This window comes from Urocampus carinirostris, chromosome 12 (genome assembly GCF_059441175.1).
Source record: "Urocampus carinirostris isolate Australia breed hairy pipefish chromosome 12, RoL_Ucar_1.0, whole genome shotgun sequence".
Taxonomy (NCBI): domain Eukaryota; kingdom Metazoa; phylum Chordata; class Actinopteri; order Syngnathiformes; family Syngnathidae; genus Urocampus; species Urocampus carinirostris.
This window is the reverse complement of record NC_142360.1, coordinates 28,098,775-28,118,629: the sequence shown is the minus strand read 5'-3', so window position 1 is coordinate 28,118,629 and position 19,855 is coordinate 28,098,775. Positions and strand designations below refer to the sequence as shown.

The 19,855-nt window shown below is 40.4% G+C and overlaps 1 protein-coding gene across 3 annotated transcripts; it reads left to right on the top strand.

The window, feature by feature from the left end:
- The first annotated feature begins 1,685 nt into the window (after window positions 1–1,685).
- Window positions 1,686–19,376, top strand: nasp (nuclear autoantigenic sperm protein (histone-binding)). 3 transcript variants are annotated; one of them, XM_088349918.1, is made up of 15 exons: window positions 1,686–1,836; window positions 2,067–2,114; window positions 4,587–4,703; window positions 6,483–6,563; window positions 6,715–6,818; window positions 7,906–8,232; window positions 8,428–8,486; window positions 9,193–9,263; window positions 9,338–9,411; window positions 11,785–11,973; window positions 13,343–13,515; window positions 15,285–15,350; window positions 15,426–15,500; window positions 16,251–16,374; window positions 19,224–19,376. In XM_088349918.1, exons 1-14 carry the CDS (start codon window positions 1,799–1,801, stop codon window positions 16,335–16,337), a joined length of 1,509 nt encoding a protein of 502 aa, XP_088206044.1. In that variant the 5' UTR covers window positions 1,686–1,798; the 3' UTR covers window positions 16,338–16,374; window positions 19,224–19,376. The 3 variants fall into 3 exon arrangements, 2 of the variants coding, with proteins under 2 accessions (XP_088206044.1, XP_088206045.1); XR_015852240.1 differs by lacking the exon at window positions 16,251–16,374 and having other exon boundaries at window positions 15,405–15,500; XM_088349919.1 differs by lacking the exon at window positions 16,251–16,374.
- The last annotated feature ends 479 nt before the right edge of the window (window positions 19,377–19,855 follow it).

The following is a 19,855-nucleotide window of genomic DNA, read 5'->3' as shown; positions in this document are numbered from 1 at the left end:
ATAAAAATCCAACTTCGGAAATACTAAAAAACCCAACAGTAATACTTCAAAACTATATAACAAATTAAGTACTTAAAACAGGGACCATATATACTATTTTGCTGTAATTGTGGTCGTTTCAATACCAGAACATGGAATGAGTTCTAGTAGGTATAGAAATGATCAAATAATAATAGAGCCGAATTTCTTTTAAATTATTATTGTATTCATTATATTGTTCTCTAGTTTTGCCATACTAAACATATTGTGCAGAAGTCTGGGGCAATAATTACAAAAGTTGACTACAGCCCCTTTTTATCCTCCAAAAACCTACAATTAGAACTATACACAGGGTAGGATATCGAGATCATACTAATATTTTATTCATGCAGTCCAAATTATTAACATTGGATGATTTAATAAAAAAAATCACTTCACAACTGTTATTTAAGGTCAACAAAAACATGGTGCCAGAAAACATCCAAAAATTATTCATTCGGAAAGAGAGAAATTATAAGTTAAGGGGCTGTAGTGAATTCATAATCCCAAAGGTGAGAACCACCAGGAAAAGTATGTGTGTGTCTGTGTGTGGAGTCAAACTTTGGAATCATTTACGAGATCAAACAATGTCCAACTATTCATGTGTTCAAATTTAAATACAAAAAACATTACTGGGGAAATACAGGGATGAAGAAAATAGTCAAGTCAAGTCATTTTTATTTGTATAGCCCTAAATCACGAAGAGTCTCAAAGGGCTTCACAGATGATTACACTATATTACACAGACTATTTTTCAGCCGACGAGAAGAGTAGGTTATTCATGTGCTATGGAGCAGAAGTGAGTTTTAAGCTTAGATTTAAACATTTCCACTGAGGTTGCAGATCGGATCTCAGGGGGAAGAGCATTCCACAGCACCGGTGCCCGGATGGAGAACGCTCTCGAACCAGCGGAACACTTCTTTGCTCTTGGGATCACTCTCAGATCGTAGGCTTCGGACCGGGACATAGGGGGAAATCAGATCTGAAAGATAAGAGGGAGCAAGTCCATGTATGATTTTGTATAATACTAAGAGAACCTTGAAATCACATCTAAGGCTAACTGGAAGCCAATGCAGGTTAGCCAAAATCGGTGTTATGTGATCGTACTTTTTTGTCCTAGTTAAAAGCCTCGCTGCGGCACTTTGTACCAGCTGAAGAGACTTGATTCTAGACTTCGGGGATATGAGTAAGATTGGAAATACTACTGCGTTTAAAACTATGGTTAACTTGTTGTTATTGTTACTATTCTTATATCATAACTGTTATTATTAATATCATGACAATTGTTGTTATAGCACTGGTGTATTTGGTGGGGAAGATGAAGTGGTAGGGAATATAAGCATTTGCTTCTGACTACCCCTTTTCAAACATATTATGTAACATTATTTTGTTGTTGAGTTATTGTTTTTGTTCTTTTTTTAATTTAATGTTCAAATAAAGTTTTCATTCATTCATTCATTCATTCATCAAGTAAAAGGGAGCCCCAAATTGGACCCGTCCTTAGCCGGGCCATTATAGTAGATGTGTGTAAAATAATTTTGCAGGCCGGATATAATCGTACACCGGGCCGGGTGAGGCCCGCGGCCTGTACGCTTTAGACCTATGCATGAGGAGCTGTACTTCGGCCCCTTTAAATCCAATCTCCCGCGTCCTTCCACAGCCGAGCGGAAACCGGAAGTGTTCCTCTATTTAAGCGCGCCAAACAAAACGCTTGAGTGTTTGTACCCCGTGCGGTTTTTGACTTTGTCCTTCTTCCACGTCAAGTTCTATTCAGCGCAAAATGCCCGAAGAAACGTCCGTTGCCTCAAGTTCCGAGAGGTAAAAACTTGTCATTTGGCCTTTTATTGTGTGAACGGAACATTAGCTTGGTAACAGCTAACCTCTTTCTGTTATCATGGCTGCTATCCTTTTCTCTTGTGCGAGTGGAAAGAAAGGACTACTACCTAGTTGTTTTCTAAACCTAGTATCAGCTCATGTGTTTAATTTGCATTTTTCTGTCTAATAACATTGTCTGTGTTTGTTTGCTGACGTGTTGTTTTTCTTAACAGCATTGAGGACGAGAAGCCATGTTCGTCATCGGCATCAGCGACTGAGAGGTGAGTAAGGCAATCCCTCGTTTTTCGCTGGGGTTGCGTTGAAAGAAATCCCGCGAAGTAGAAATTTTACAGCAGTGGTGGGTAACTATTTTTGAGTTGTGGGCCGCGTGGGGTTAACGATTCTCACCACGGTGCTCCTCCTGGACGCACATCCAATTACTTTTCCATTTGATATCTATATGGTATAGTTCTTCATTTGTTTGAAGATGAATTTGTTGCATCAAATTGGTCTTAAACCTTCATGAGGGCAAGGGAAAAACTCAAAACTTCAACATGAGGAAATCTTAAGAAGGAACCATACATGCAGTGTTCATTTTACCTGTGAAAAGTGATGGGTCCCAGGGACTCGCATGCTCAAAAATCTATGGGTCCCCAAAATTTAGTGTTATCGATGTTGAAATTGTAAATCGGCGACAAATATATTATATAAATCTTTATATTCATTCAGTTTTAACCATACATTTATTGGTAATACAAATCAGTTATCACTTCAAGATTTTTCAGTTCACAACAATATTGTACATTATATAAAATAATATTGCTGAAATATTTATATATTCTTGCCATTTTAATCATCAGTTAATTGGTAACACAAAGCAGTTATCACTTCAAATTTTTCAGTTCATGTTCTTCGTGGTTTGCTGTCCCTCCATAGTTGTAATGCCTTCCCAAGGTCCAATCCATTATCCTCCTCATAGCGTAACCAGGAATATAATTGAGTCCATTTTGGCAGAAAAGTCCTTTTCTTGCTAGTATTCTTTTATTTTCTTTTGTCGAATCGTTCGCTTCAAAACACGTATTTTCCTTGCCTTCGCGGCCTTCTGAAGAATTTCTCCGCCGTTTTTTTTCATGCCGGAATTAATGCCGTTGTTACCATTTTCTGTGTTATGTTTCGACTTATTACCGACACTGAAGAAATGACCAATTTTTGTTGATTTGCACCTAATACCAACTGTTTTTTGCGGAGGCATACTTCTTTCACTCGACAACTGCCACAACAATGACGTCATCTCGAAACAACGAGATCTCGTTTGCCGAGTTTGGCGCGAGACCAAAACAACAATGGCGGATCTGCCTGACAAAGTATGGAGAGCGGTAAATCTTTGTTAAAAAAAAAAAGTAATCGGGTAATAATGACAATTTTGTGGCAAAAAAGTCACGTCCCGGGGTTGATTTGACACTATGCGTCCCCAGCAAAAATGATGCGTCTGGGACGCGGGCAAACGAGAACACTGCATTAACAAACAATATAGATAATGTCAACATAAACGATAGGTCTTTCATAAAATAATATACAGGTGTTTTAAGCTTAGGTTTTGTTGGGAATTAAATATTAATATGCATCGTTTACCAAATTGTTCGAATTGGTCTTCTGACTCCATTGACCAAACACAACCTACATTCGCCCAGCAATTTTTGGCGCGCTCGTTTCTTGATGGAAAAGATGAATAAGAGCCGACATTTCCACACGGGGGCAGATTTAATTTTATTAGCAATTTAACGAAGTGTACTCCATTGAAAATGGCCGAATTAGGGTCGTTGGAGTCTCTGGGAACCCTACGAACAAATTCAACTTGCGATCGTCCGCAATTTCTTATTCGTAAGTTCGGGCAGAGTCTGTATTTAATAATCGGTAATTACGAATAAGAGACTACAAAAATGTGGAGACTTTAGTGAGTATAAGGATACTCTTCCCCTGGCCTTTTGGATCAATCTCTTCATACAGTGGAACCTCTGTTTTCGAACGCCTCAGTTCCAACAAATTGGTGTCTGACCAAAAATTTCGAGAAATTCTTGCTTCGCTATTCAATCAAAAAATCAGAGTTCGAGCGCCGGTAATGCGCGAGTGCGTACGCTAAGGTGCGATGCTGAGCGGCGTACGGGTGTTTTAGCCCCTTATTATGCCTCCGAAGAAAGTCAGTGCAAGCAGCAAAGTTGCTACAGGTGAAAAAAGAAAAGTAGTGCGTACAACTATTGCATTTAAGAAATAATAGCCAAATATGAAGGAGGTGTGCGAGCGCCTTCTGCTGACCACCACAAAGGTAAGAAATCCTATTCATAAGATTACGATAACGCGAACGTACGATTAGTCTGGGTTAGCTTTAGGTTTACGTTAAACATTCAGGGTGTTGGAACAGAGCCCCCTTTCCAATGAACCGCTCACCACTTGTTGTGGAGACTCGGGTGATAAATGACTTGTAAACGACCTGATTTTTTTTATTTTTACACGTTCATGTTAGCGTAATCTTTCGTACGGAAGATTACGATAACGCAAACGTTCGATTAGCCTGGGTTAGCTTCATGTTTACGTTAAACATTCAGGGTGTTGGAACGGATTAAAACGATTTACATTATTTTTAATGGGAAAAATGATTTCGGTGATCGAACAAATCGGTTTTCGAACAGGGTTCTGGAACGGATTATGGTCGAGAACAGAGGTTCCACTGTACTTCCCTTTTTTTTTTTCCCCAGCGGTTCTGTCGACGTTATGGAAGAAGCGAAAAAACTCATCGGCACGGGGAACAGACATCTTGTCATGGGTGACGTCGTTGCTGCAGTTGATGTTTTTCAGAACGCCTGCGGCATGCTGTGAGTACATGTGGATGGAGCTGATCATGTATGCGACGCATAGTACTCTTTTGTATGTCATGCTGCCTGTTCGAGTGTAAACGCTACCCGAACTTTTCGAAATGAGAAACTTTTGTCCGGTCCCATACCTGCCAAGTACTCCAGTTTTGCCGTAATGAGTACGGTTTTCTTAAACCCACTACGGCGTTACGGTTGGGTCACATAAACTACGGTTTTCCCTCTAAAAAAATAAAATCGTAAAAACATTCCACCGCAAGATGGAGACAAAGTACCATTTCAAACAACTGCTATATCAGCATTGCAAGTCGTCTGGCAGTGCTGAAATATGACTGTGCGAGGTTTATTTTTTTAGCTCAATTAGAGCACCGTAATTGGCAGCGGGAATAGAGTTCATGGAGTCTACCGGAGAAGTGCAGAAAATTGTGAAACCAAAATTAGTGCTTTTGTGAAGAATATTCCAAAGCTTTCCCTGGAGTCATTATCAGATCGAGTAAAGGTGAAAATTACACCAACTGCACACTGTAGACAAGACTTTTCTGTGGATCATGGCGGAATTAGCGACGTTAAAGACCACGTGGAAACAAAAAAAACACAAATCAAATGCAAATGACAGTAAGTCCAGCGACAAAATCTCCACTTTTTTTTGTCACCCCAACCGATTCTTTGGACGTCATAAATGCTGAAGTGTTATTTACTGAAGCGATCATTGAACATGGTGTTCCAATTGCTATGGCTGACCACACGGGACCGCTATTCAGGAGAATGTTTGCCGATTCTAAAATTGCTAAAAAATATGCTTGTGGGAGAACGAAATTGCTTTTCAGCGAATAAAAATTTAGTTTGTTGCTTAAATATGTGCTGAAGTTAGTTAATTTCTAAGATGAACAACTACGCCCCCGGGTTTGCTCGTAGCCATTTTATTCTCTGTATGCAAGCCATATTTTCCCAAACGAAGTTTTTGTACGCGTACTTGATGTCGATGCGGTAGTTTCTGTATGTGACTGCTCGAACAGAGACCCTATTGAGCATGAGCCACACTCGGCAGAGATTGTATTTATGCAAGATGCCTCACTCGGTTGGAAAAATGTGCCTGGTGACAAAAGTCGACATGGAATTTATTGTGGACTATTTCTATTGTTTTTTTTGTCGACAACCTTGACTAATTTTTGCAGGTTGGGTTGCACAATTAACCGAAATCTAATCTATATCTCAACTTGGTGTGATGGTGTAATTTCAAGACACTGCGTTTTTTCTTTTTTTTTTCTTTAGGGATTTATAGTTACAATTTGTTAATTAGGTAATGTAGTGTTAGACCAACAAGAATTGTCAAATTTTGGGGTTTAACAGCGCCAATCAGAGGCACATTTTAATGGCACTAGGCATTTAATACAGGCCAAAGTTTGCAAGACGTGTGCACGACTTTGATAGGCTGATGTAAGCAGTCAGTCTAACAGCCAGGGGCACAACTGCCCGCCATATCAAGCACGAAACCTCGAAGCTTTAGCGTCTCCATAAATTCATAAATCGGACTCACTAACTTTCCCAAAATCTTGGCAGCTCTAAGAATACAAATCTATATCTAAAAGGAAGGTAATAGTTTCCACATTTATTTTTTAAATTCAAGTTCAACTACAAGTATAAAACTAAATTGTCCAGATAACAAGGAATTGCTAATATTCTATTGTTTGTGTTTAATATTACTCATTGAGACTGAACATGTACTCCCTGGTTTATTGTAATTAAAAATGCTATACAAGCTTTTTTATCTTTACATGTCAGAGCTACCAGGTATGGAGACACTGCAGACGAGTGTGGTGAGGCCTTTTTCTTGTATGGGAAGTCCTTGCTCGAGCTTGCCAGGTAACTTCAATAATTTTTTTCCGTTTTTTTGAGTCTACCATTACAGACAATTTTCGTGAAATAGTTGCCTGTCTCACCCAGCAAACAAATTATCGTGTTAAATCAACTAGTTTCTTGTTGAATGTTTAATGTGTGTTCCATTCTGTGTTAGGATGGAAACCACAGTCCTTGGAAATGCTCTTGAGGGAGTCCCAGAAGAATCTGATGAGGAGCAACCCTCTAATTCTAACATAGAGAGTGCTAATAACCTTGACGGTAAGGATTTCTGTTACACATATACAAAATGACAGTTTTTCTGCATACAGAAGATTTTGGTGGGTGGCCAGCGGTTGATTTTCTGCCAGTCTCATAAATCTGTATTAAAAATGATTTTCAATATATATGTGAAGTTGATCAAATTAACTTGTATCTCATTAAGTAAATGATCACATACGCCATGGTGTGAATCTGTTCTGGGCATCTTTCAATCCTAAGGAATCTTGGTCAGCTTCTCCCATCCATGCTAAAAGTGTAAACCTGGCCGGCCATTGCAAACAAACAAAAAATTCGCTCACGGCAAGAAAACGCTTTGGAAGACACAGGTCTTGGCCGTAACTCGTATGTTGCGTGTTACAATAACCTTCTGTTGACCATCGAAATATTCTTATTTTTGAAGATTGATCAAATAGTGTATATTTTGAAAATTAAAATATCCAAATAAAACTTAAATGAGAGACTAACACTGAGTAATTATCTCCTATGATCAACAGCCTGACTGGATGTCACTGGAAGGTGGGGTGCTGAATGAAGGAAACTTTTTATTTCAAAACGAATCGGGAAAAAATAAAATGCACAACATTATCGTACATGTACCAGCTCAGTAGCCTAGATGGTAAGGCGCCCGCTTTGAGACTGGGAGGTCGCTGGTTCGCACCTCGGCCGAGTCATACCAAAGACTTATAACATTGGTAAGATGGCGGCGCCCTCTGTTGGCTGCGGCTGCATCGGCTCGCTACAACGGGTCAGGTGTATCGACATTTCGTTCTGTGTACATTGTTACACAGAATGACAATACAAAGGAAATTATTATTATTATTATTATGTTCGAAAGGGAGTAGGAAGAAACAAATGCTTATTAAATCCTACCCCTTTGACTTCATTCATAATTGTCTATTAGTATTTTATTCTCTTGTATATTAAAATATATATATTAGTTAAGATACTCATGTACTTAGTAATTTTTGTACTGATTTTTTTTGTGGTTTGGAATATTCTTTTTGGACCGTTTACTCGGAAATTATCTATACCAAACCTTACATCAGCTGCTGCAACACTAAATGCTCAAACTAATTCTCTGGTGCAGAACAAACTCGAAATGAGCTGCGCGAGCAGGTGTATGAGGCAATGGCAGCTAGTCCCGAGACTGAAGAAAGAAAACCATCTGAAGAGGGCAGCATTGAGGTCGCACTGCAAAACGGTGCTGGGATGCCATCCCCTAAAGCTGCGGATGACTCTCAAAGCACCCTTCCTACAACATTAAGTGGCAAGGAAGTTGTAGCAAACGGCGGGGAAAGCCTTCAAGAGTCACCTGAGAAGGACGGTGTGGCAAAAACTGAAGACTCTGAAGAGCAGAATGGAGAGGGAACAAAGTCTGACAGTGGCGAAGCTGAACTTGTGGAGAAAACCGAGGGCAAGCAGTAGACCTTAGAGCACTAATTATACTTGCATGATGCGGGCAGCACAATCCTGGGTGTTGCAAAATGAAGTTCACTTGCTGGTGTTAAATGGGTTCTGTTGTTTCATCTGTATGTCTGACCCTAGTTCTGGTCGCGCTCGCTTTGTGGCTGATGCAAAAAAAAAAAAAAAATATATATTTTTTTACCAGGTGAAGAGGAGGATGATGATGACGATGATGACGATAATGAAAAGGAGAATGGTGACAAGGTAACCTGAATTTGGGATTTTTTTTATTCTGCGCAACAGCCTTGATTATATTTTCTTTTCGGGGAGAATAGAATAGAATATACCTTTATTGTCATTGTTACAAAATAGGACGTGGCACTCCAGTATCACATTAAACAGTGAGGATAAAAGAAAACATGGAAGATAAAGGAACAGTATGGTGGCTATGGGTGCGGTCAAAATATCAGCACATGGATACAGTGAAGAAAAGAGTATTTCAACACCCTGCGATTTCTCCAACTTAGAAATCATGGAGGGGTATAACATTTTCCATGTAGGTGCATGTCCACTGTGAGAGATGAACTAAAAAGAAAAATCCAGAAATCACAACACTCGATTTTTAACAATTTATTTGTGTGATACAGCTGCAAAAGAATATTTAAACACCTGAGAAAATGAATGGTAATATTTGGTACAGTAGTCTTTGTTTGCTATTACAGAGGTCAAACGGTTCATGTAGTCTTTCACCAGATTTGCACACACTGCAGGGGGGGTCTTGGCCCAATCTGACTCATTGAGTAATGGAAAAAAACTACCAATTGTTTATTTAAATCGTTATTTGCAGCCCTAAATTAAGAATTTCAGCGCTGGCGACTTTGGTTTTCTACTTTCAGACCATTTTGATGATGGTCAGAGTTAGAGTGGGCATTTATGATTGGTTAAAATCACTTCTGCTTGTCATGTTCAGGATGAGGATGAAGTTGGCAATCTGCAATTGGCTTGGGAAATGCTGGAGTTGGCAAAGTTCATCTACAAGAGGTACGAACAATTGCCATTTAGCTTTCATTTTCAGATATTAAACAGAATGCCACCTCATTACACTATTGCTTCAGGAAAGAAAGCAAAGAAGACCAGCTCATGGCAGCTCAGGCTTTCCTGAAACTCGGAGAAGTTGGTGTGGAAACAGGTATTTTTGTCTGCTTTGATATATTGGAATTGAAGTCATCATGTACCGTGATGCTTAGAGTTTTGGTTGCTTTTGTAATAGGGTAATTTTTCTATTTTCTTGCACGTTCAGAGCATTGCGTCGGAAAATTTTAAATCTTACGGGACAGTTTGTATTATTTTACCAAGAGATGTCACTTGACTATGTAGTTCAACCAAAAAAATGTTTTTGTGACGGTTCATATAGTTTTGCTTTTTATATCCAATGTGAAAAGGACTTGTGACACCATCTTCATTGTCTTTAAATCTTTCAGCTAAAAATCAAACTTTCCCTTTAAAAAGTGGGTCTGCATCATTTTGCCCACATCTGATTTGTTTTTCTTCCGGAGACTCAAACTTTAAATTTTTATACCAACCCTTTAAAACGAATAACCATAGTTTTCAGATGATATGGTGCTACTTGGATATCCACTAAAATTGTGGGTTAAAAAGGACACCTTTTGCTTGATATTTCTCAACCAATATTTTATTTTTAATGGTTTGCCGCCTAATCAGGCATCAGGGCCAAATGTTGGCCAACGCATTTAGCCTAATAATTGCAATAGTGTCAACGTTAGCCACTAAAACAAAAGGAAACTGTTTGAAAAAATTGACTACTGCAAGATCTGCTACGGTAGAGTCAACAACCTACTGAATGCAATTTTCAAAGGTTCAGTAACTGGAAAGAGGGATGGTTGGAGTTTGCATTTTTAGCATTACAGAGAGCCCTTGGTTATTACTGTTAATGGGAGGCAGAACCCACTCGCAAAATAAGAAAATCCGCAGAGTCGCGTCGCCCCCTCATAAAGCCCCAAGGGGCAAACTTACCCTGGGTTGACGTCATTACCAACTGAGAGAATATACAAGCGTAACAAACTAAAAATTATAGATCTCAAAGAAAAGCGGATTACAGAATTGAAGTTAAATAAATGGTTTTATTGGCATAGTACAGTGGTGGAGAGCAGCATGTTTTGGTGGTTTCTGTGATTCCAATCACCTGGATTGTTATCAAGCTCTCACAAAGCTTGCTAACAAGCTGAAAATATGAGTCACCTGTGTTGGAGCAGAGAAACCTCCAAGACATGCAGGACGTGCGGCTCTCCAGGACCGGCTTAGCCAACCCTGACATAGTAAAAAGAAATTGGAAAGTTTTTTTCTTTCGGAGTAAGGAAGAGATTTAGAGAGCGGCTGGCTAGATGCACGCTAGCATATGGTAACCGCAACTTTAGCCAGGTGTCTGCGATGATTAAAATACACAAATGTAACGGTTTCCCACAAGTGGTAGTGCCAGGTCATCAGTTTCATGGGTAAAGGATGTGGCGTTGGTCTCTGTCCAGGTTCGTCAGGAGTGGTTTAAGAGCTGTTAGCCTTGCAGTGGCACTATGGCAGCCCCTCTATTGCGTACTCTACAGACTTTAAATACGGTGTGGCTTAGATTTTTTTTTTTTTAAATTCGGCCTTGTAGCGTCACCTAGGAAAACGGCAAGTTCTTTCCCACAACGCTTGCACTCTAAATCCAAAACGGATCGTTGATGTCTGTAAACATTTGACACCATTCTAGAGGAGAAATTAGGGTTTTTTTTTGTCAACATTCACACGAAACGGTAGGTTTATCACTACTGATATTTACAACATATTCACGATATATCAACTTTTTCACTTCAATTTATACACCCGAATTGCACAGCAGTAGAAGTTGTCAATCAAAAGACTTCATTTTCCTTATCTGCGTCAATGTCAGGCTACTGATGTTTCCTTTAATCCTCAAGGAAAGATGACGAGAGAATGTCATTTGGTCCATTACCACGACAACCGCCCATTACAACAACTACCACTTATGTGTTACAATCTGATACTATTCTGCACAGCATGGTTGCCTTTCCTCTGTCGCCACACAGCCCTCATTTGCGGTTTCTTTTGGTGAAGTAGTAAATATGTGCTTGTCTTTGGAATCGCCATGAATGTCACATGATCTGAAAACGTAACGTTAACAACGCGAAGGGGAACTGTAAATGGGTGTGCTGGGGCACTGCAGCTAAAGGCTTCCCCATGCGGTGTGCGCTGGGCTTCAAACGTAAGAAATATAGACATGAGTGATTTGATTTTCTTGTGGCTGTTTAAATCTGGTGTGGCTTGTACAAAAATACAATTTTAACCAGCGCTTTTAATCAGGTACACTCTGTAGTCCAAAATTAACGGTAGTTATACACATATCAAGTGTGCTGATTCTCAATGTTCCCATAGGATTTTTGAATTTCTTAGATTTGGCAGTGAAGGAGTATTTTGTGTTTGATGGGACCCTTTTTTCCCTGTGTGAAATGGTTTAGTATGCATTTACATACTGTGTGTCCCATAGGCAACTATAGTCAGGCACTAGAAGACTTTCAGGACTGCTTGGCTCTGCAGCTAAGGCACCTGCCTCCACACAGCCGTCTACTGGCTGAGACCAATTACCATGTTGCCACAACACTTTGCTACATGGATCAATACAGTCAGGCCATTCAGCACTACAACAGCGCCATCAAAGTAATCGAGGCTCGCTTGGGTAAGAGCATGATTTACATTTTGCTTGGTTTTAGACATCAAGGCTAGAGGTAAGATCGGGCCTAAAGAATTCAGCCTGACCCACCCCGAGGGTATAAAAGCCTTTATTTGAGGGCCCGGGCTTGAAATAAATCGGAAGCTTCATTTAGGTGCCTTCTGTTGGGAATTAAATATCAAATTGTATCGTTTACCAAATTGTTTGAATTAGTTATGACTCCATTAACCAAACACAACCTACATTCACCCAACAATGCACACTCTTTTCTTGATGGAAAAGATGAACAAGAAACCGACATTTCCACACGGGGCAGATTTAATTTCATTAATAATTGAACTAAGTGAACTCTATCGAATACAGCCGAATTGGTCTGTGAAGCCTTCTCTCGGCCCACGTCGTTCCACGAGATGGTGTGCTGGCTACTCCCATGGGCGCGCCAATGAAGCCCAACGTGAGCGTCACAATCTCAGACGAGCTTCCCGATGTCTGTGGTTCCTCAAAACAATGCCTGCCATCCTCCGTCAGAGTACTGTTAACAGAACTTGACTAAATATTCTGTATTCGGAATGGCGCGACCTGTCATTGAACTATAGCCTACTCAGTGAAAATCTTCATTGCACTTAATAAATGTAACTTGTAGTCAAATGTATAAAATCCTTCACGTTCTCGGTCCAAGATCTTACCTCTAAGGCTTCGTAGGCAAGTTTTCTGTACCACAAACCGGTTAAATGTCTGACTATATTCTGGCGGCCAGGCCCAATAATGGGAATACTAATTAGGATAATGAAAGTGGTGACTGTGGTGGTAATGATAATAAATCACTGTGCAATCACTACACCACTATGGATCTATGTGACCTAGGTAAAGCATTAGATTTGCTTTATTCAATCACACTATTTTTACTCTTGGTACCACGTTGTTCTGCTGAACTCTTCCTCACGGAGCTTTGGTACAACATGGTACTACATGGCACCATGACTAAAAAGTGTAGTGATGAGGTGAATCTTTTGTCTTGTCATCAAATATCCTTGTAGCTTAGTAGTTGGGATTCAGCTCACTGCAGCGATCCAGGTTCATTTCCCTTTGCATCCAATGCTGAGCAAATGTTATATTGTCAGCGATATTTGTGACTGATCAATCGTTGCTCAATTACAGTGATATACTACTGTAAAGCCTCAGTATGACTAGCACCCAAATGTTGAGGTTTTTTGGGGAGACCCAAAATGCGTGTATTCATGATAAATGCGTAATAAGTAAAAAAAAAAAAGGGAATATTTTCTTTCTGTGCTGCCCAGTACCAGTCAGCGGCCTGGTGGTCGGCGACCACTGATTCACCAGTGTTGATGCAGTACTCATTCTTGTCCAATTACAGCAATGCTGCAGGATTCAAACAATGCAGCAGAGGACGACGAAGGTGCAAAACAGGCAGCAACCGAGATGGAAGAACTAAAACTGCTTCTGCCTGAACTAAAAGAAAAGATCGAAGATGCTGAGGAGACTCGGAAAATGGCCGTAGCGAACACCCAGGCCATTCAACAGACCCTTGTAAGATCGCAGGAAGTTTTTGTTCATTTGTTTTTAAAGGGGCAGTGTGTATTATTTGGCGCCTCCTAGTAGTAAAATGAACGGCATATTTTCCACATTGTTAGGCGCTCGGATTATCAACCCCCCTAAATTTTTAATTTTTCAAATAAGGCTCACTAGGGCTACAAGGTGCATGGTATTAAAACTACAGTAAAAGCTATGGTTGCATTAAAATGTATTTCATTCAACATAAATTATGACATCTGGTTTTACCACTGAATTAATTTCTGTAACAAACATGGTGGCACAGAAGAGTACTCAAAGACCACTGTTTCTCAAATGTAGAACAATCAAATTATAATGCATATGGTAACGATGTTTAATTTTTGTTTTTTTACATTGTTTCTGGTATATAAGGCAAACTTTCAAATTTGTAGCCAATCCATGGTGTTCATTCTATCTCTTAAAAGTGATTGGTCCCGGGGACTTGCATGCTCAAATCTATGGGTCCCCAAAATTTGGTGTTATTGAGGTTAAAATTGTAAATCTGCGACAAATATATCATATAAATATATATATTCATTCAGTTTTAATCATCAGTACCAGCTCAGTAGCCTAGATGGTAAGGCGCCCACTTTGAGACTGGGAGGTCGGTGGTTCGCGCCCCGGCCGAGTCATTCCTAAGACTTAAAAAGTGGTCGGCGGCGCCCTCTGTTGGCTGCGGCTGCATCGGCTCGCTACAACGGGTCAGGTGCAATCGACATTTCGTTCTGTGTACATTGTTACACAGAATGACAATACAAGGAAATTATTGTTATTGTTATTGTTATTATTATTATTAGTTAATTGGTAATACAAAAGCAGTTATCACTTCAGATTTTTCAGTTCACAATATTGTACATTATACAAAATAATATTGTTGAAATATTAATCTATATTTTCATTCAGTTTTAATCATCCGTTAATTGGTAATACAAAGCAGTCATCACTTCAGATTTTTCAGTTCATATATTCTTCGTGGTTTGCTGTCCCGCCACAGTTGTAATGCCTTCTCGACGTCCAATCCATTAGCATCCTCATTGCGTAACCAGGAATATAATTTAGTCCATTTTGGCAGAAAAGTCCCTTTCTTTCTAGGAGTATTCTTTCGTCGAATCGTTCCCTTCAACACGCGTGTTTTCCTTGCCTTCGTGATCCTCCGAAGAATTTCTTGGCCGTTTTTCCGCGCCGGAATTATTGCCATTGTTATCACTTTCTGCATTATGTTTAGACTTATTACTGACTTCCCTCGACGACAAGCACCACAACAATGACGTAATCTCGAAGCAACGAGATCTCGTTCACAGATCGGTGTGCAGACGAAAACTCTAACAGCGAGACCAAAACGACAATGGCGGATTTGCCTGACGAAAAGTTTGGAGTACGGTAAATCTTTGGTTAAAAAAAAGTAATCGGGTAATGACAATTTTGTGTCAAAGAAGTTGTGTCACGGGGACGCTCGTTGATTTGACACTATGCGTCCCCAGCAAAAATGATGCGTCGTGGACGCGGGCAGACAAGAACACTGCAGGGTTTTTTGGTGCCCCTTGTAGTCTGAAAAATCCGGTACTTGTAGGTGGAGAAATTTGCATTCAATCTACATAACATAAGCTTCGACGAGAGCAGGTGACATGGTTTTCTCACTTTGAGTCTGCACTTCACAAAATGGCGTCAAATGGTGCTCAAATCATGTACACTGTCCCCATGAGTTTGCTGTGTCTGAGACTTTTTCATGCATGGAACGCATTTAGGGCGGCGCCTCAACCTCTTCGATGTCACAAAACGAAAACACCAACTCCTCTACAGCATTTGCTGAGGTAAATTTGCTTTTGTCATGAAACTGATGTAAAGCTGACAATTTAAATGTGCAGTAAACCTACTGTTAAATACAGATACCTGCAAAATCCTCTGATGGCGCATCGTCCTCCAAAGCGGCCTCGGACATCTCTCACCTGGTCAGGAAGAAGGTGAGACGACTTTTTATTTGATCTTTTTGTCTGGAGGACAGAGATCCTGATCCCTAAAACTGCTAGATTAACATCTACACACTTGTGGCCTTTCATGCTTTGTCAATATCGTTTTATATACCTGTTGGGAAAATTAGTTTTGACTCTCTTCGTTCTAGTGTAACGTTTTCTTGTTGCATCTTTGTCTCAGGGGGTAGTACCAGAAATAATTGGGAACTTGTTTTGTGTTCATTAACTTACTGTAGACATAAAAATATCAAACATCTCCAAACAAAGAATAATTAGACAATTTGACCTCATCAGTTCATTGTAATAAAGATATTCTGCCACCTACTGGTAGAGAAAAAACATTACTCTTCTGGACTACCTCCCAGACATACTCAACCACAACGTTCTGTTTGGCAAAAATAACTTTCCTGTGGAACACCAGACAAGTTTTCACGGCTGTAGCATGCTGTTGAAACAAACTGGTTTAAAGGGACAGTGTAATATTTGACCACTGGATAGTCTGGTTTGCAATAATCTGTGGTCTCTGCAGCCTTTTGAGATTAAGGGCTATACAAATAGACATAACATGACATGACTTGACTTGACTCGCTTGTTGTGCCTAGAGCTTTCTTGACCTGCTTTTAGGGTGCATGCCGACAGTAAGGCTTTTGTCCCGGGTATCTTCCCCCCCAACCCCTCTTTCTGAAATTGAGGCTCTTCAATATTGTCTCCCTTCCCCATTTGTTTTGTATTCCCACACAGAGGAAAGCAGAGGAGAACAGCCAGTTAAAGGACACTGCTCCTAAGCAAGCCAAACAGGAAGTCACAATTAATGGCAGTGGGAACTAGTGCCGACAATGGAGTCGATGAGCAAAAGTCACAGGAGGCGAGTCTTGGGCTTGTGTTTTTCTGCAATGGATTCCAGCTAGCGTGGCCGGTCTTGCTTTCCATTTGTTAGAAGGAAGCTCAATTGAAAGTACTATGAATCCTGGATTACAGAAATGGTCCGTACCATTCTAAAACGTTGAGCAGGGAACCCTCAAGTATAGAGAAGTAACCCATTGTGCCGTGATTAAGACACTGTTTTTGCAGCATATACCCAGAAGGGCCACAAACAATTTCAATGTACTGACTAAAATTCTGAAGCCTCTGCGTGTACGATGAGCCAGTCGACTGATCTTAAGCTCTCCCATCCCTAGCGCACATGACAAAGGGCAAAAGCACACATTTTTGCTACTATAGTAATTCCTTGGTGTATCGTGGTTTTGCTACTTCGCAAATTTTCATCATGCATTGTGTATTGCGTTCTGATTGGCTCAACAGTTGCCCCGCCCCATCTACTTGTCTGTGTGGTCAGGGTTGTACACGTATGTAGAGCAGCTTGACAAACCTACATTGTTGTGATTTTCCCCTAGAGCCTGACCTAACTCATGACTTTCTTTTTAATGTACCGTAAATTCCGGACTATAGAGCGCACCTGGTAATAAGCCGCACCCACCACATTTTAAGAGGAAAACCGATTTTGTACTTACACAAGCTGCACCTGTATATAAGCCGCATGCGCCCACATTAAAAAAATGTGACACAAAATCAACCCAAACCTGACTTAAGTCCCACGATTGTAACTGAAAGTCCTTTATAAAAGTACACAGTCCAAAAATCACAGCCGGCAAAATGAACGGAAAATGATACCGGTACTTAAGGTTTGATGCAGAGTCCGGGTCCCGTTGAAAGTAATCCAAGGAAAAGTGTATATTTCCAAAGGTAAGGGTGGGAAGAATATAAATACACTATTGTCTGCCGCGTCCACAAACACTCACCTTTACTGGTCCCCACTTCCTGTCAGGCCGCGTGTTTTTCGCCCCTTTCTTATTTGCCCGTGGGAAATGTATCAGAATAAGTGGCTGAAATAAATACGTACCAGAAATATACAGTTGCAAATACATATTATACATGGTTACACATATTTACAAAGACGGTACACCGAGAGTTTTCAAAGCTTTAATAACTTTCATCCCAAACAGTGCCTGTGACAGGTAGCAACACGCTCACAACACAGTAAACGGGTCTGTTAAAAAAACATACCGTTCTTGTAAAAATCACGTTAAACCGTCCTCATCTTCCTCCTTAGAACTGAAGCCATTGAAAAGAAACTTTGTCATATAGACGTTGTCCCACGCTCCCTTATTCCAAAACACGGTGGCAACACGCTCGCTCCTTCTTTATCGGACTGCTCGATTGCTTTTAGCTTTAAAGTTGCGTCATGTGCCTTTCTTTTTGCATTTTGCATGATGAGGGTATGTTTACGCTAATTCAATTTACTGTATGCACAAGCCAAGAAGTTGCAGTCTTCCTCGGTGCATATATTCCACCGATATAAATCTTACCTTTTGTACTCGAGTGCCGCTAGCGGCCGTTAGAAAAATTACATAAATTGGCCGCATCACTGAATAAGCCGCAGGGTTAAACGTTTGGGAAAAAAGTAGCGGCTTATAGTCCGTAATTTACGGTAACTAATTGCGAAAAGCTAGCTGTAGCCGTGCGCACAGTTGCCCACCCTGGCTGTTTGACTGACTGCATACACAAGCCTATTATCGCAGCTGTGCACACAGTCATACATACCCACCCAAAACTAAGCGCTCTCTACAATGCACGATACGATATTAATGACAACAGAGACAAAATAAATTCATTTAAAAATCCGCAAAGGAGTGTTAGGAATTAAATATTAAAATCTACCATTTACCAAATTGTTCGAATTAGTTATCTGACTCCATTAACCAAACACAACCTACATTCTCCTAACAATCCGCGCTTGTTTCTTGATGGGAAAAGATGGACAAGAATAGCCGACATTTTCACACGGGGGCAGATTTAATTCCTTAAATTATTTAATTTAGTTAACTCCATTGAATATATGGCCGAATTAGTCTCTCGATCTTCCTCTGCCCACGTTTTTCCGCAAGCTGGTGTGCCGGCTGCTCCCATGGGCGTGCCAATGAAAGCCCCCACGTGGGGTCCACTCCCACGCCTCGATGTCTGGAAAAACTCAAAACAGAGCGTTTCTACGTCATCAGAGCCTTGTTCTCCAAAAATCGCCTGCCGTCTTTCGTCAGAGTCCTGTTATCAAAATTCCCCAGCCAAAACATTCCGAATTTGGAACAGTGCGACCTGAAGCCCACTCAGTGAAAATCTTCATTGCACTCGATGAATGTAACTTGTGTTTATTCGTATAAAATCCTTTACAGTAAAATGTATAAAATCCTTCAGGAATGAACCGGCAATAACCCAAGTGCGAAATAGATGGGTTTCTGCACCTCTGAAGAAGTGAAGATGAGGAGACCTCTCCTGTCTAAGACTCCAGCAGGATTTGAGCTAGTATGCAGGGTGTTATCTTTGAAGTCCAGTTTGGCTTTCAATCTGTGTGAACCACTATAGCTGCACATTGATGGGCCAATCCTCGGCATCTTCTTCACCCAAGCCTAGCTTGTAGTCCGGAATTACCAGTAAGGTGTCGAATTAGCATCCCAATGGAAATGTCAGGACAGTGGAAAGACAGTTTGTGCATAGTCAAATGTTGTTTTGAGGTCCAACCTGCAAATGATGACACATAGTGCAAACCATTTCAGCACCATGCTACAAAAGAATCCTAAAACCGGCAGTATGTCGAGAGAAACTGGAGACAGAAAGTTGAACAATTTTGTGCTTCGTTTGCTTGTTTATTTTTCCTTCCAGCCTGCTGTCGGGTCTTCAACGTGACCGGCGCCATCTTCCCTGCCTTTGGAGACCAGCATGCGTTCCCAACTCTTCACTTGTTGTAAATAAGATTCATTTCCATAACTCTTGTCTCTTCAGTTTTGTATTCTTGCAGTAAAATTATTCAATGCACATTCTTGACTTTTCTTTTTTACTCTCCAAAAAGTCTGGTATGAATTTCAGGTTGTTGAGAATTTTTTTGAGGCCCCCCTCACATGATATGAAAGTTGGAGATGTGTATAATATATCCACTAGATGTCACTGTTCTGTCGAGTCACCAAAAACGAGTGCTAAAAGCACAGTGGAAGACAAAATAATGTGACTCAAAGGGACCAAATCACTTGTTACTTTTGAAAAGAAAAATAAGAAATAGGGGGGAAAAGGAGAAATTTGAAAGTACAGTGGAGCTTCTGTTCTCGACCATAATCTGTTTCAGAACCCTGTTTGAAAACCGATTTGTTCGATCACCGAAATCATTTTTCCCATCAAAAATAATGTATATCGTTTTAATCCGTTCCAACACCCTGAATGTTTAATGTAAACATGAAGCTAACCCAGGCTAATCGTACATTCGCGTTATCCTAATCTTCCGTACGAAAGATTACGCTAAC